Source organism: Buteo buteo, chromosome Z, assembly GCF_964188355.1.
Source record: "Buteo buteo chromosome Z, bButBut1.hap1.1, whole genome shotgun sequence".
NCBI lineage: Eukaryota > Metazoa > Chordata > Aves > Accipitriformes > Accipitridae > Buteo > Buteo buteo.
The window spans coordinates 190938-208675 of NC_134204.1; the positions used below are offsets into that span (position 1 = coordinate 190938).

The following is a 17738-nucleotide window of genomic DNA, read 5'->3' on the forward strand; positions in this document are numbered from 1 at the left end:
TTCCCAAATGGGTGGTTGCAGTCCTGGTCAGGCAGTTTCGCTGTAGCTGGATACTTGGGAAGAGGTCGCAGTGAGCTGCCTACCTTGCTGAAGAGCAGAAGGGCTGCAATGGGAAGGTACACAACAGGAGGAGATATATAGATATAGATAGATAGATAGATAGATACACACACACTTATCAGGCACTGTCTCCACGGAGGTCAGAAATCCCTGCCTTTATACAGGGTGACTAGATTGAAGCAGCCACACCTTAACCCCAGACCTGACACTAATGCTTTCTTCTGCTTGCCTAAATGCTCCCTGAAGTCTGAATTAGTATTTCTTTTCTAATCCGCTTGCTAGAGTTGACGTGCAATGTTAGTACCTGTGTGTTCAACCAAAAGAGTGGCTGCAAAACAGTGGAGGCTAAATGATCCCTTCCTACCTCACTGAGAGGTTTTAGGAGGTTTAATCCATTATTTTAAATCCTCAGAGGAAAGAAGGAGTAGAAAAAAGGACTATTAATGTCATCGTTGCAACTGCCTGTCAGTGTCACATTAATTAAAAGCAAACAATTCAAATGTCAGATCTCACATAAAAATAGTTTAAATATTTTCTTTATAGTTTACAAGAGGAGATAATTCTGCTAGGCACACACACTGAGATTTTTGCCTTTTCACTGGTGTATCACATTGCTTTACAATGTGCTGTTCATGATCTGGTCTTCAGGAAATCATCTTGTGAGGACGACCTGGCAGACTTGTAGCTCCACATACACGGTGGAGGCTGGAGGGTGCCCTGTCTGCCAGGATGCCTGGGTATTTGCAATGGCAGAGGAGGCTCAGTGCCTTGGAATTGGGAGGCTGCCAACAGCGGATGGCCACTGCCTCGGTGTCGGCCTCCCCGGGTCTCCCCGCTCTGTTTGCTCGCTGCTTAGGCCTGTCTGGGTTCCGTGCCAGAGCCTGGCTGCAGCCGGGGCTGGTGGTTTGGGTTTGCTTGTTGCAGAGGACCAGATATAACGAGCTGCCCTTGATGGAGGTCTTGCTGCATGCTGTGAAGGAGATCTGCCTTCCTATCGCTCCTGTCCTTCCTCCCATTCCCACATTTTGGGAGCCTCTCCAGAGAATTCATAATTTAGGGCTTGCATCCTGCTCTCGAGGGGAACACCCTGAACTCACAGCAAAAATACGCTGAGCTGAAGTTGCTTTAATTTGAACAGCAGCTGCGAATGTCATTGCTCAGGCTGTGCCCCAGCAGAAGCCTTGGAAGCCAGTCTGTGATTTTAAGGTTATAGCTGCTCCATTTCCAGCCTGCACAACCAAACAGCCGGGATGGAAAAGGAGGAGAGGCCACAGATCAATTTCTTTTTGCTACCTTTACCGTCGCTCTCCAGGAGCTCTCCCTGGGTTCCCGTGTGCTGTAGCTGTGCCCAGCTGCTTGCTGTGGGTTCTTTGGTACGCAAACGCACAGAAAACTTCTCTTACACTTTCGCTTCTCTGTGCCATCCTTGCTGGCTATATTGCACCCTGTTGTCTCTTAAAATCCCTTCTGCTTGAAACATGCCCTGTGGCAAGGGTGGTGGCATTACTCCCTGCTCAGCAGTGAGACTGCTCAGCCTCTCCTCCAGCAAAGTGAAACCTTCATTGAACCAGCTGCTGGATACAGAGAGGACGGGTGACTAGCCACCCTCCAAGTAAAAAATTAGTTCATTAATAAGGCACTAGTCCCACATGCCTGTGTTGTTTTTGGGGCCGCTACCTGCTTTTGCTTTCCTATCTGATAAGCACACGTGTGCCCTCAGAGCTGGGTGGGCAGGGAGAGGAGACCAGCGCACTTAGGACAACAACAAACTTGCACCAAGGGTGTTTGAGCAGCAAAGGAGCCATCGTTTCTGAAAGGATCAGCCAAATAAAACATGAAACTTTCTTTGCCCAAGATCAAGTAAAATAACAATAAACAAACAGGTTGGTCATTCCCAGGAAATCTCTGCTTGGACGAGACCAACTTCCAAGCAGAAGAATCTCAAAAGGGAACCAGCAGAAGCATCGCTCCTGGAGTAACGCTTGGACACTGGAGATCTCCCCTGGAAAGAGGAGGAGGTACCCAACAGGCATTTTTCATTACTAATATCTAGGAACCTTGAATCACTTGGAAGATACAGAAGCCCCAATGTCTGGAGGAGCTGGAGAACTAGGCAAGAAATACTATGTGAGAAACATTATGGTATTAATTGTCCCACTAAATCTCCACCACCCCCCCCCCCCCAGGTCTGGTATTTGGAAAAAGCCATGGTCCTCAGAAGAGCTCCTTCCCCCTTCATCTATTTGAGTGGATTTCTCCCTATGAAAAGGAACCATTTACCTGGAGGAGAAGTTACACTTTCCTGCCATACCCAAGTGTGTATAAGCTCCAGCACAGAAATGCATCTACAGATTATAGGGCAGTTGAAGACCCACTATCTCTTAAATCTTTGAAGAGATTACTAGAAGGAGAGTTAAATCGATCTTCCGATTAGAACTGAATACTGCTCAGTAGCTGAGCTCCACTCAGTGGCTGTGGCAAAATGAACTCCCGCGGAGTCACGGGGGCAAAGGCAGTGTGGGAGCTTGCACTGCCCACGTCTGACCTGGGAAGCGGTCTGTGACCACGGAGCGATTTCACATCATGCCCAGCTGCTTTCAGATGACTTGTCAGTAACTTCTGGTGTTTTACCTCTTGGCGGCACCAACAATGACATAAGTTACTGGTTTGCAGCATCCCTTGCAGGTACAAGATGGTGAAAATGGAAAATAAACAAAAGTATTAATAATGGCTGTGAAAATTTAACTTTTATTATCTGTTCACTGTATACAAAACACCATTCTGCATAGTGATAACTCATTTGTTGTACAGTTGACAGTGCACATCAACAAACAAGTGTTCAAGAGGTATACACTTAATGGAAAGGGCAGTGATGGCCAGTGTACATTACACACTAAGATCCTGCGACGCCAGCTGTATGTTTTAGGATGGAGAAGTACCTCATAACCACTCAATATGTGAGTAATATAAATGGGATAACAAGCATTTACCAATGAAACAAATTAAGAATGAGGATGAAGAGAGAGTGCAGAACTAATGTATCCGATACACAATGTCCAGAGTGATTAAGAAGTTTTACAGAGGTGGCTGAGAAGGATCCGTATTTTTTCAAACACTTCAATTTTTCAAACTGTTAAAATTTAATGATAAATAACAGAATCTCACAAATCTTTAGGGGCAAATTGCTCCACATTTATTTACATATGAAATGTGTTTAATACAGTTGTAATGGACATAGTGTATAGTAACATCTGACAGCAGCAAGACTTTTAAGGAACCAAACAATTACTACTTTATATCATGCAGCTATCTATATATACACAATTTGTTTTAAAAAAAAGTACAAAAATTTTTTTTTAGGGATACATACAAGGTATAAAATGCAAAAACAAACCAAAAATATAACTCTCACAGAGAACTATATATGAAAGGGACAGTATGGTACCTTTTTGTACTTTGTGAAAGCGTAACTAGTGATATTAGATACATGTTTGAAATGGCTGAACTAGCTTCATATGATCTGTGCTAAAGCTGAAAGCCCCAATTATACTTACATAGGCTGGTGTGTTAGCTTCTTGACAGTTGTGGTTGTATGTGACACTGAGCACCAGAACATTTGGCATTAGCATACAGAGCTGGGAAATACCAACCCCTGTAGCAAGGGTTAACTATTTTCTTTCAATAACCAGAAATAAAGGAAAATACATAATGCTGTATACTCGCTTCTATATAATGTTTAATAAATTACATGACAAAAAACATCATCATTATAAACCTATTCCTCTAATTACATTTTATTTGTTAAATCCAGAGCAGCCCAGCCCTTTTGTAACAATTTGAGCTTTGATCACAAGCACCTGATGTCCTAAAAAATCACTTCATGATACAGAGTTGTGCAATTATACTTTTCAAAAGTACTCTATCATTCTAGGGGGTCTGCACCTGTTCTGGTGTCGCCACCTAAAACCAGCACTGCATTTTTCATATGCAGTGGTACTTTTTTTTCCTTTTTTTTTTTTTTTTTTTTTAGTATATATATTTTTAAGAGAAAGTTTAAAAGCTTCCTTAGACATTTAGAAGCACAAGTTCTTAGAATTTAAAATCTCCCCTTAGCTTGCTTCCCCTCCCCACTCCCCTCCAAGCACTGCCTTCTGATGTACTTCCATTAGCTAAACTTTCTTTCAGAAGCATTCAAATAAGAAACAGTTTAAGAGAACCTAAGGAACTGCCCCAGCATTCAGAACTCTGTTTTAAAGAAACTTACTAGAAAAAAACCAGAAACAAAACAGAAAAAAACAAATTTTCCACTAGATACCGATACAAACACATAACAAAGAGTATAAAAGTTATTAGTTTAAATATATACAAACTCTTTTCAACTCAAATACTGCTTCAATGGTTTTGAGGGTATAGACAATGAGGTGAAGGGGACACTTTTATGCAGAATATATTGCAACAGCCTGAACAGTACTGTTAACACTATTATACCTTGAACTTTCTGTAGCAAAAATGTCATCAGTATTCCAATGTGGAGAGAGATTTCTGCATCACAAATAATCTGATCACTTTTCAGCTGAACTCATTCTTTTTGACTTAATGAAGGCCATGCCATGTGTTCTCATGTGAGTGTTTAAGGCCGCTTCAGTTTCAAAAGTCTTTGCACACACTTTGCATCTTCTGTCTGATGCCGTACTGTCAGATGATTCATCTTCGTGATTGGGTTTATTTTCTTGCTGATTATCCTCCCCAGACCCGTTTTGTTTTGATACTGGCTGAGGCTCCTTCAGCTTATGTACAATGAAGAGATGTCTGGAGAGGGACACGTGAGATGTGTAGCACAGTCCACATTCCCTGCATTGGTATGAAGAGCCATCAGATTTATGCTGAGGAATATGTTCATGAAACTGGAGAAGATTTTCTGTTGTAAAGCCACAAACAGCACACTTGTGAACTTTAAAAACATTTATCTTTAGCTTCTTCAATGGCTGAGTGATTGCACCTCGTGGAGGCCTGAATTCCAGTATAGGTTCTTCCAATTTACGCTTTGGACTAGGAACCTAGAAAAAGCCATAAATGGTATATCATGTAAGGATAAGTATGCAGTTCTTTTCATAACTGTTTGTGACTTGCAAACTTCAAAAACTTTCCCTTGGTAGATTCCGGTACAACTTTGATAAATACAATATTTGAAATAATACAAGCAAATAAATGTTGTACTTGTTGGAAAACTAGGGGTTTTCTTTCTTATAAATCACATAGAAAATTTGTTTTGTCAGCTCTGATAGAGCTAGAGTATCTAATCCACTGTATAAACTTGAATAAATTTTTGCCAGCGTAACTGCATCCAATGAGACTTCAATCGTGTACAGACTGTAGAGTATCAGTCTAGGTACTTTTCAGCAGTACCTTCTGGAACTCCATTTTAATTACTTAATATTATTTCATGCCTGAAATTTGAGTTGACAGATATCTCCTGATTGTTAGTAACCAAACTAACGTATTGCCAAAGGGTGAATCAATGTGCACAATTTTTAAAACTAATTAGACTGATAATTTTTTATATTCTCCTTGTTAGTCTTCTGACATGAATATTCCTCAAGAATCCTCTGCATCCTATGTAGCTCAGATATGCTCCATGATGTTTATAAAGACAATGTATATAGCTGCCATATTTTCAACACTTAAATAAGATGACAATATGATGGATTGAAAGAGAGTAATGTAAAGGACTATAGTACAGTTTAAAAACCAGGTATGTTTGTGTCTCTACTGTCAGCTTTGGACATGCCATCACAGGGGAAATTCTTTATCATATACAGTCCAAAACACTTAAAAAATGTTCATCTCTGCATGTAACAAGTCTTTGGACAGCGCAGTCATCTTACTTGCACTTTCTGCATAACACTCATCATCAACAGAAGAATAGAATAGAATATTTCAGTTGGAAGGGACGTACAACGATCACCTAGTCCAACTGCCTGACCCCTTCAGGGCTGACCAAAAGTTAAAACATACTATTAAGGGCATTGTCCAAATGCCTCGTAAACACTGACAGGCTTGGGGCATCAAACACCTCTCTAGGAAGCCTGTTCCGGTCTGACCACCCTCTCGGTGAAGAAATGCCACCTAATGCCCAGTCTGAACCTCCCCTGATGCAGCTTCGAGCCATTCCCAGGCGTCCTATCCCTGGATCCCAGGGAGAAGAGCTCAGCACCTCCCTCTCCACATCCCCTCCTCGGGAAGCTGCAGAGAGCAATGAGGTCACTGCTCAGCCTCCCTTCTCTCCAAACTAGACAAACCCAGAGTGCTCAGCCCCTCCTCACAGGACATGCCTTCCAGTCTTGTCACCAGCTTTGTTGCCCTCCTCTGGACGCATTCAAGGGCCTTCACATCCCTTTTAAAATTGTAGGGCGCAGCACTGCACACAGTACTCCAAGGTGAGGCCACACCAACGCTAAATCCAGTGGGAGATACTGCTGTATTTCAATCATCAGATTGAAAGCAGTTTCACTGTAAAATTTGTATCAGATAAGCTCAAGGCTGAGTATTTGGAAGGTCACATTGCTTCTACATAAGCTGTAGCTTTTCTACAGCTATGAGAGGACTTGGTTGCAGAGAATTTCAAAGGTGCTCTTAAAGCAAACCACTAAGGGTTAAGTCATATTCTCCATCATTCAGTGATAAAACCAAACAGAAGTCTTTCCAAAAACATGTTCTAGTTCAAGCATGACAGAATTTGTTGCAGGAACCTTTGAGACATTTTTTGGGCTCTACTGCACAGAAGATCAGACTTTTATGGGATCAAAATATCTGCATCTATTTAAAGAGCCTGAATGTATACCCACAAAAAATTCACTCTCAGTGACTGAATGCATCTTCTAAGTGATTACCTTTGTGTCTTCTTTTACCTCCCTTTCTTCCATATTGGTTGATTCAGTCATTTCTTTCACATCAGGGTCTTTAATGCCATGCATCAACTGAATATGTTTTTCCAACATCAACCGCTTGGTAAAAGTACGTCTTGAATCTGGGCAGTGCCTACATAAACACAAAGCAGACACGCGCAGATTCAAATGTCATGCTTAACAAAAGTCATAGTATACTGAAGAATATAAATAGGCCTAGTAAATAAATCCAGACTAGAGTACAATCTATTGAAGATAGCGACAATGTTTTTCCAATCAATTGCACAGGGAAGTATTATAAGAAAATTAGCATAATTACAAAAGAACACTAGAAACGTTTGAGCAATTTATATTCAGAGCAAATGAGAAGTTCTCTGAAGATAGTATCCAAAATGGTATAAAGTGTGAGTCAGAATAAAACCTGGGAGCATCTGAGTTTCCTTCTTGGATCTCTGCTAACATCACCAAACTGTACATTCTATTAGACACTTTCCCAAGTTCTCCTTAATTTAAATTTCATAGGGAAAGCAATCACCTTCCATGTAGGATGAATGCTAGCTTCAAATGACACTTAATTCTGCATTCAAATCCAAATACTGATCTGCTTGGAACTAGTAATTCCTTCTCAGCTCCCTTTCCAACCTCAAAATAAGGAGCACTTGTCTTTCACAATCCCACACAGAACCAGCTAAACCTCTCTTGTGGTTTTGGGAAGTGTATTTCTCCTGAGCTCCAATGTTGTAATATACTGTACAGGTGTCTGGAGGAGGGATGGCCAAAGAAGAACTGCAGGGGAGAAGTTAAACTGTATTACTCTTTCTGAGTGTCCCTCCTAAGGTTTTAACTTTTTAAATGCTGTTGCTTTTAACTTTATTAAAAAAAAAAGAAAAAAAACCCAGTACTGTAGGCATTCTGAAATGAAAACTGAGAACCACAATAAACTTTCTGCTCAAAGGGCATACAAAACACAGACACTTGCTACTCGTAATATACCAAGAGAAATAGTGTCTAGGCTAGCCAGCTCATGCAGGTTGTGTCAGGCAACCACAGTGCAGAGACAGGAGGTTATAAAGCACTTTGTTGGAAAGCTATGCTATGCACAGCAGTCTCAAGTTTCCACACCACTGTGCTTTGTGCTTTCCATAACAAAGCAGAGATCATACTATGGCAGAGAAGGGACTGGTAAGATCTCAGCCACAGAGAACGGCTGCTGCTTGCACCTTCCTTTTCAGAACTTCAAGCTTGGTCCCACAGCATGCAAATACATACAAAATTATGAATGAAGAGATATAACAGAAAGTTTGTATTATATATCTTATCTGACTGACATGGATTTTTCTATTAAATTATGTATCATCTCTCCAGCCACTTAAACATCACTAAGGATTTTAGACATTATGCACTGTTTTATGTATGAGAAAAATACTACAACTACTGGCTTTTGTAGATTAGAAGAATGGGCTGTATATTTGAGAGACTACTGAAAACCAAGTTCACCACTGTAGAACTACCAACCATGCAAACTCTCAGCTCAGTAGATTTTCAGATTTGCTTGCCAAAGCCTCTGAAAGACAGCAGACTTTATATACATGCATTCTCAGTAGCTTGCTATGTCTTCTGCATGTCGGATACATAGACAGGCCAAACTAGGGTATCTAAATACCTGCTTCACTTGAATGAATGGGACACTGCCTTTTATACAATCAAGAGAAGACATTCAACTAACAAAGTTTTTTGTTGGTTCATACTCTGTTTCTAAATAAATAAAAGTAGAACTTACGAGCATGTATAAACCTTCCTAATGCCTTTGTGCTTGATACGATTATGACGACATAAACTATGGGATGAACTGAAAGATTTGTCACATTGTCGACACGGATGTTTCTTCATTTGCTTTATAAAAAGAAGAAAAATACATTAATTAAAAAAGCTCAGTAAAAGTAGTCCATGTGTTGAGCCTTTTGATAATAGGAAAGAAACATCACTTACCAGTGTCTGGAACTGTATCTTCAAGTACACACCACTCCTACAGCAACACTGCAGAAGTCAGAGGACCTGGACCTCTTTCAAAGCAGTGTGGCTAGCATGAGTTATACACACATCTATCACCAGTTGTAAACTGGTGTCGCAGACTGTGGATGAAGTGGATTTCTTCCACCAAAGAAGCAAGGAAGATCAGTGGATTACTTCTGGATCAGCAAAGGCAGTACGGTGAGAGATTTGCTTTCACTATAAAGTAACATTTTCTTTCCCATCACCAAACTACAACTGCAGTTGCTGACTGAGAGCTTATGTCATGTACAGGGAGGAGTGAAGAGCACATAATAAGGACCAAAGCAAAATGTCATGGACACTGACACACTAACAGGGCTCAGAAAAATCATGAAGAAATAAGAGGTATGGTCTGATGCCAACTTGAGGGACACCTCTTTGGGGAATTCTGTGGGTTTTATATTACAGTTTGTTAAGAGGAAGGAGAAAGAAAAGGAAGGAAGCTGAAAAGGATGGAGTTATCTCCATTTATGTCATTCCAGCTGAACATGGCCACAGGAGCTCTAGTATCTGATGAAATAACATCTCCAAAACTGCAGACTATACAAGCCCCAAGAACGAATGACACGGTCCTGTCCCTTAAATTCCATCAGTCCTAGAACTCAATTCAAACGGCATGTCTTATCAACCAGAGTAGCTGCAGTAAGGAAATGCAAACATCACCTATCAGATTTCCTGCTTCCTTTCACAGGTTACTAGATTGTTTGTATCTGTAATTTTTGCTGTATTGGCAGTAACAAGGAAATCAAAACAACATCTTCGAAATTAAATCCAAACACTGATCAAACAAATCTAATTGAAAACCTTTCCAGACTACTATTTCAGTTTACTTTTCAACAATCCAGCCAGGGCCAGGATCCCACGCTTAACATTCAATATAACGATTCCTGCCAGAATCAAGGTGTTCTGGGTCTGAAGAAGAAATAGATTTTATTGGAACCTCCCAAAAGAAATCTGGATCGCATGGACCCAGATTTCAAGTGTTCCAGTCTGAGGGAGGGCTCATGCCTGCTAGTCAGGTAAAAGTGAAGCAACAGACAGTCTCATACCATCAGACAAGTATCTAGAAAGAAAATCATGTTCTTTGGATTGCTTTTTCCTGCTCTAGCAGTGATCATAGTTTTCCTTCACAGCGTCAATAATGTTCTCTTTCCTGCACTTATAGGGAAACTGGAAAAAAAAATCATATTTTATTCTAGTATTCCAGCTAATGCCACTGGGTGAAACACTTGGATCAATGCTTGAACTTGGACTCTTCTTGACTCTTCTGGAGAATCCACCCAAGATCTGTCCCTATGTTCCAAAACACTCAATAGCAAAGGTTTTCTTAATGTAAGAATGTAAAGGGTTTGGCTCACTTATTCTTACCCTCTGAGGAAGTCACAAATTCCTAAACAATGGAAATGCACAATAATCCACATGGACATTTTAATATGACGAGTCATTCTCTGGTGCCTAATATTAATTAATAATAATTAAAAAAAGAATTCTCAATCCTAAATACTAATGGGCTCAAGTCATACAGAAATGCTTAAGGAACTGAAAAACATCCATCTTATATTGTGCTCTAAGTGCTGAACTTTATGTTGATGTTCATATTCTCCCTAATGGCTACATTGTTCAGGAACAGCTACAGACAAGCCAGTGGAGATCTGTAGAGGTGATGTCATTACTGAAAATTATCATTTACTGCAAAGTTTGGAGTGAGCGGTGGCAAGTTTGTAGATGGGAAAAAGTGATGTCTGGAATGACTAAAGGAGTAAGAGGTGTTACAATGAGAGGAGAGACCTTTTGCTATCAAGACCAAAATCTCATGGAATGTGACAGAAGGAAAGCGGTTCTGAAAGGTTGTTCATGCAAATGTGAAGCAGCCCATTAGGAAACATGGTATGGTAATTTTATTGGGGCTAGCCAACATAAAGCTGTTAGAGGCACAGTACTGTTCAATGTTACTTCCTTTTCATGTTTAAAGGCCAATTAAAATAAAAGGAAACCAACATATTTCACTCTTAAATTGTTAAAGGTAAAAACCTGACAGTGTGTACACACAGTGCATACTCATTAAAGCTAATCCATTAATCAATACATTTTGCAGTATGGTTTTGAAGTATGCTTATGACTGCAATGCTCTGGGAAGAATTTATAAAATAAAATAAAATGTGAAGTCACATTAGGACTTCTATCACGAAACAGCCCTGCACCATGCTGTATAAACATGTACAAAAGCTCAACCAAGGTGGCCCATGTATCTTTGCTGAGGCCACTGCACAGTGTAGATGCATCAAGCACTTAGTCAGAAAAGCAGCAGGACTGTGTTCAGCAGGACCCAGTCCGTCTCAGAGCACGAGGGGCACTGCCTGGGGTAACCATCCATGACACCACACTCGTTCTAAACTTGTTGGGAAGATTCCACATAGAGACCCAAATAGGATTTTGGATGCATCAGTTTCTGCAATGGCAGCCAAAACCTAAAGAACTAAAAAATTAGTTCTGTAATCAGGTGCAGCAGGACCTGTTGTACAGCATCTTGTCTTTACAGAAAGAAAGAGGATGTTCAATTAGATGCACAGCAAGTCAGAATTGGTAAAGCAACTCCTGCTTAGAAAACATCTGTCCTTTCATAGAAACACAATTACACACAAGTCCTAGGAAGCTCAGCATATGTCTACCTGGCTGACTGCAGACATACATGATCCAGTTTCAAGCCAGGGGTTGTACAGACTTGTTAGAACCACCCTTTGTCTGGGGTAGTAACTGTTTTGTGTTTTGTTTTTTTTTTAAACAGCACTTTTAAGGTCAGGCAGAGAGTCACACAAAGGTGGTTACAGATTTTCGTACCCTACAGCTGGCTCACCTTCATAGCTCAGGAAGAGGATACAGAAAATATGTATCTGTCTATCTGCCTGCGTAGACATTTTCCAATAAGGTCTGGAAACTCAAGAATCTGTCCAAAGAGGATATACATGGCAATACCTCTCCTATTAATACCTCTGAATAATCCAGCCTGGGATCAGCTAAAAAGGGTTACAGCTCCAAACTTTCACTCTGATCCTGCAAAAGCAGCAATTAGAAGTTTGAAACGGATTATCTTCAAATACCTTACATGACAATGGACTTTGTGAATAGCTCATGAATTCCTTAAAGTTTCTAACAAACATTCTGCATAGATAATTTTAGAGCATTTAACCTAAACCTATCATTCTTAAAAAAAATACTTAAAGTAATTCCATTATTTATTAGACCCATATCTTATGCTCATTTCTAGTCTCTCTACAATAAAATGTATCCATAAAAGTTTAGGTTTTGAATATAGTCATTTTGAAAGCTAACAATTAGTGAAATTTTTGAAAGGTCTGGAAGGAACGTAACAACTGGTCTTTATAATTCATTTCTGAAAGACATGGAGTTGTATCTATTCATTTTAATATATATATATGCCTCCTGTGTCATTTAAGGAACAGCTTGAATAGGGATAAAAAATAGCACATAAATGTACACAGTGAAACAGGCCTTTAGGCCAGTATTTGAGTGCAACAATTACCTAGCATTTCATAATAAGGGCTGTTATTGAGGTAACATTGCACATTCTTATTAAACATCAGAGATAGAAAGATACATATTTAAAGCTAATATTTAGAAAACATGATCAATGTGTTACTAACCTTATTTTACATGCCTTCTGCCACTTTGCTGCAGATGTGATCAGACTGGATATCATTCTTTAGTTCACTCTGAAGTGACAGTTTCATAGGAAGGTTGTGTTGTTTTTAAGAATTGCATCAATATAAAACGCATCTGGTCCTTAACTTATTTCTGCTTGCCAGTAAAAGTACTGATGAGTTAATACTTGGACAAACAGGTGAAACAGAGTGGACCAACAGTTTACATGCTGCTAAAGAGACTGATTTTGACAGAAACTTAAACTATGATTGAGTGTTACAGGATCAGAAACAAGTGTTTAGTGCATAGGCATGCCACAGGGACTGTAACACATTTTACAGAGTTTCTTTATAGACACTACCTAGCAGAAGTGTCAGGAATATATCTGCTAGCCTTGAAACTGAAGCAATTAACAGTTCCTCAGTGACTTCAATGGACAGAAATGCAAAAATGGTCTTTTAAAGCAATTGGAGAAATCAAATGGAGACCACATGATCTCAGCTGTTTGCCTACTTTTCATGCCCTCCCGCTGTAAAAGGAGAACCAGGTAAAAGAAAATGTAGTTCTGTGAATCATAATCCTTTGGTTTTGTGTGTTTCGTTCCAAGGGGGACTGGCAATGTAGCTACAGGACTCTTCACAGCAAGAAGGCTGAAGGAATGGAGTGGTAGTTACTGAAGGCAAGGAGAACATGGAAAGTCTCCTGTCAGTCAAGCTTGGGTGCTATTTGCTTGAAGTTGTCATAAGAAAATTAGAGATGACACTCAGTAGTCTGGCATTTTCCATTTTTCCATAAAATGTTTATAAACAGAATAAAATAATTTGCACAAGAGCTTTAGAGATAAGCACTGTAATTTGAAGGGACACAGAAACCTCTGGAAATGTGCCATCATTTATTATAGCATATTAGCATCCTGAAAACTACAGATTTTCACACTCAGGATGATTCTTCTCTACTTAAGACAAAATAAGTCTGTTACCCCTTCCAGTTCTGCTCTTTTTCTGCAGTGCAGCACAGTACATTAGTTTAATTCCCTGCTTGCCAGCTGAGGAGAGAATCAGACCATTTTCACTAGCACACAGCAAAGGACAGGACTGGATAGCACATGACTGCTGTTTGTCAGCATCAGGCTGGAGCTTGCTACAGTCTGTCTCAAACGCAGCTAAGAAGGGTCTATCCAAGGATCAGATTCACTATGGCCTACCTGCCAGTCTTTTAAATTTCATTTAAGTGGAAAAGCTATCGCATGCAGCAGGGACACCAAGCTGTCTTTCTGCCGACTTGAGAATACAGCATTCCTGTATTTCAGTTTCAATCCATTTTAAGTAAGCTATCTCAAATCCATCTGCTTTAAATACAAAATTCAACTTGTTCAACTCAGCTGACTTGCTGGCTGAACCTACGAGTTTAAGATTAGAGCAATGGCTTGACCTTGGAGCGTGACTACCCTTGAAATGCTGTTTGGCACTCACTGGACCAATAAAACAAGGCTCCATTCCCTGAGTCTAACAGTTAATGAACTTTCAAGAGAGAGAGGGAACTGAGAAGGCACAAAGGAAGAAATAAGAACCTGTATCAGATTAGATGACTTGGACGAAATACTGGAACATCTTTCACTCTTTCCATCTTGAAGAAATTTTGGTACTGGATGAACAAGCCCACAATTAAGTAAGAGGATGTGGATTTTCTCAGTAGAACTAGAAAATGGCAAAAACTAAGCAGCCAAAGGGAGAACGATGAAACATGTATAAGAACACAGAAGAATAATGATGGAACCGAAAGGAATTATTTGCAAAACCACAACTGCATTTGGAAAAAAATTACTTCATATTTCAGGTTTAATTCACTTTTTTGTAACTGAATATTATTCATTTACCTTTCCATGTTCTTTCCTCATGTGAGAGATGTAAACGTCTCTCTGAGTGAAGAGCCTATCACACTCCCAACAAGTCCAGCCAGGATTAGTGACTTTTTTAGGTTCTGCTTTCTTTATGGGAGAAGGAGATTTCTTCTCCAGCTTTTCTGTTCCGTTGACAGATTTTGTGTCCTCTTTGTTGTGACTGGCTGAGTTCTGAGTTGTGGGTTTAGTACTGAGAGGCAGATTTATCCCCAGGTTTGGTGGCCCCTCAACAGTTTTCAAAGTTCCATGCATAGACTACAATAAAAGAGGAAAAAAAAGGTACAAAAATAACATAGACTTATACAGTTGTATTGACAAAATGCAAAGACCCTCTGAACCAAAAGTCTTCATTTACTTCTTTGTCATACTAATATCAGATCACATTCTTAACTGAGAGAAACATGATTAAGTAAAGGCAAGGCCTAGCATAAAGAGAAACTAGCCAACAACACTAACAGACACCATCAGTCGCTAAAGAGAAGTTTTCTTCAGTGGCTAGATATTTTCACAAAAAAAAAAGACTTTGTAGGTTAAGTTTAAATTGCTGTTTAACAGGGAAGAAAAAAGGGCTCAAAAAGTACTTTAAGTTAAGGTTAGTTTCTCGCTTTACTTACCTAATGTATTAGTTGAGCATCCTCATTTCAAACTACGTGACTAGAGATTTCCAAGAAAGAAAGGTTTTTACTGACAAATTTTGACTTGGCACATTGGTAAATAAGACAAGAAAAGGCAACTCTGGAGGAATCAGGCAACTATATCGTTTAGGATATATTAACATTTTATGCTGAGGCTGAGTTAAGCCCAGTCTTACTCCACAGAAGCTTATCAGCTCCCTCACTTAGGGCTATATTGCTAACAGTCCTTAAATCAAAGGTGTGCAGGGCTGATGGGGTCCCCAAGACCAGGGGACAGCTGTGAGTTGTCTAACAAGCTGTTCTCAAGGACCCTGCAGCTCTTAGGCAGTGATCCTTCCCCACCAATTTATTTCTAGACTTTAAGTAAACAATCAGAAGGAAGGGAGGAACTCTTCCACTTCTTCCTCCCCCAATTTCTCAGCCAGCGTTATATGCTGGTATGATACCTGAGCTTTCCAAAAAGATGACTAGTTCAGGAAGACCTGGGCTTCAGCTGTGTGTCTGAGTTTCATATATAAACACAGACACAGCAGGAATGAGTCAGCATCCACTATCAAGGTCTCTCTCACATCTAAAAGACTTGCCCTTTACAACGACAGTATTCTAATCATCTCATCTACTGACCTTTATTATAGCTCTCCTGGATGATATGTCTAGCCATCCCAAACATAATTATTTTTCCTACAGGTTAACCTCAGAAACAAAAAAACCATGCTATACATTTTTGATTCTGAGAATATAAGAATACAAATCTGATACTCCAGTATAATACTTCAGTATTGAGTTCTTTTATAAATCCTGTGGCTCTTGGGACTACCTGCTGGCTCTACAGCAAATATCAACCTGATCTGTAGAACACCTTCTTCTATTTAACAGTTGTGTTGAAAACAAGATCACAAGTCTTGAAAAACAGCTGGTCTTAAAGTCAGTCTTAAATTTGAGGAGGAGACAGGGAAGGGCTGATCCAAGACGTTCAGAAATATACAGACTGAGTATTTTCTTTGTTTCTGAACTAGTTCATATTTACTGTTAAGAATAATCTTACATTTATGCCAGATATGTTAAATGGTCCTCTCATGCAGCAATACATTTTCTGCTTCCTTTCTTCCTATTTAACTGTTGTTAAATAGAAGAAAAGCCAGTAATTTAAAAAACCTAAAATGTTATTAAAAAGTAAAGCACACAGGACCAACTGACTGGCTCTAAGAACAAAGATATTGTGTAGTAAAGGAGGAGGCTGCCCTTAGCACTCTACTGCACCAGGACAAGAATAAAGAAGCATGAGGTAGAGGGGAAGGAGGTTCCTACAGTTCCAGGCAACTGAAGATTGACCTGGAGATTCCATCCCAGCTTAACTCGTCAGCATGTAAAATGTTAGTGCTGAACTTTCTAAATGTCTTTTAAATCCAACCAATACTTGAAATTTAATTTCTTACTTGAAATTAAACAAAAAGCATTAAAGCATAACATGGAGTCACAGTGATCACAATGCAGATCACCAGCAGAACTGGGAGTGTTACACCTGCAGTCCAGACCTTCACCACCTCTTCTTACTGGCTGTTAAAAATTTTCTTGTAGCAAGCTGTTACAGGAAAATGAGACTTACATTTTGCCAACAAGAAACATTCACATCTGCAGGAATTATTCTAGGTTATTTTTTGCAGCTTTCAGTAATCTCCTCCTGAGCTTCTTTCTATCCCTTTCTGTTCTATTTTCATCCAGGTCTTCTCTGCCTTGATGGTTTATGTCTAGCCATACCAAACAATTACATTTTGTGCAGCTAGGCTGAGCTCTGCCCTTGTCTGGCACTCATCCTCTCCTCAAGTCCTTTTCTGTTTTTATCTATACCCTGTTACAGTTTTTTTCATTCCTCCTTAACTGAAGTCTAATTTATATTTTTCTGCTGCTGTCCCTACTTCTATACACACATCCCAAATGTAAAAGCACTAGCAATTCTGAATAAAAGCAGTAATACTGTTACTGCACATGTATGTTCTAATCCTCTAATTTTATTCTAAAAAAGTCTGAATCATCTATAGTGAAACATGCTAAAAAACCACTGGTTCAAAGCACAAATACTGGCATGGAACACTACAGCCAAAAGAGTTAAATAGTGACCAAATTGTAAGTAACTGAGAATAACTTTATAATGAGAAATGCTGAGCAACCCTAATTTATGTAAGAATCGCTTATGGCCCTAAATACAGTCAGATCATGCTCCCAAAATAGTTGTTTTCAGGTCTTAAAGAAGTAGACAGATATAACAAAACTTTTACAACAATACCTGAGTCAAGAAAAAGTAATTATATAATAAGACATACTCTACAATATATGGAATTTGCCTATTTAGTTAAAAATAGAAGCAATACAAGTAGATTAAAGGAAGCAGAAAATATATTGCTGCATGAGAGGACCATTTAAGGTATCTGGCATAAATGTAAGACTATTCTTAACAGTAAATATGAACTAGTTCAGAAACAAAGAAAATACTCAGTCCGTATATTTCTGAACGTCTTGGATCAGCCC

At 39.4% G+C, this 17738-nt stretch overlaps 1 protein-coding gene across 15 annotated transcripts in view; it reads right to left on the reverse strand.

Moving 5' to 3' along the window:
• Positions 1-4050: 4050 nt before the first annotated feature.
• ZNF532 (zinc finger protein 532) overlaps positions 4051-17738 on the reverse strand; it is a 50440-nt gene continuing 36752 nt past the window's right edge. For all 15 annotated transcript variants that reach the window (XM_075020791.1, XM_075020802.1, XM_075020804.1 and 12 more), the window contains 4 exons: positions 14554-14832; positions 8746-8858; positions 6951-7098; positions 4051-5117 (listed from right to left, as the gene is read on the reverse strand). In XM_075020791.1, the coding sequence (XP_074876892.1) occupies positions 4623-5117; positions 6951-7098; positions 8746-8858; positions 14554-14832 (1035 nt within the window). In that variant the 3' untranslated portion in view covers positions 4051-4622. The remainder of the gene's footprint in view (positions 5118-6950; positions 7099-8745; positions 8859-14553; positions 14833-17738) is intronic.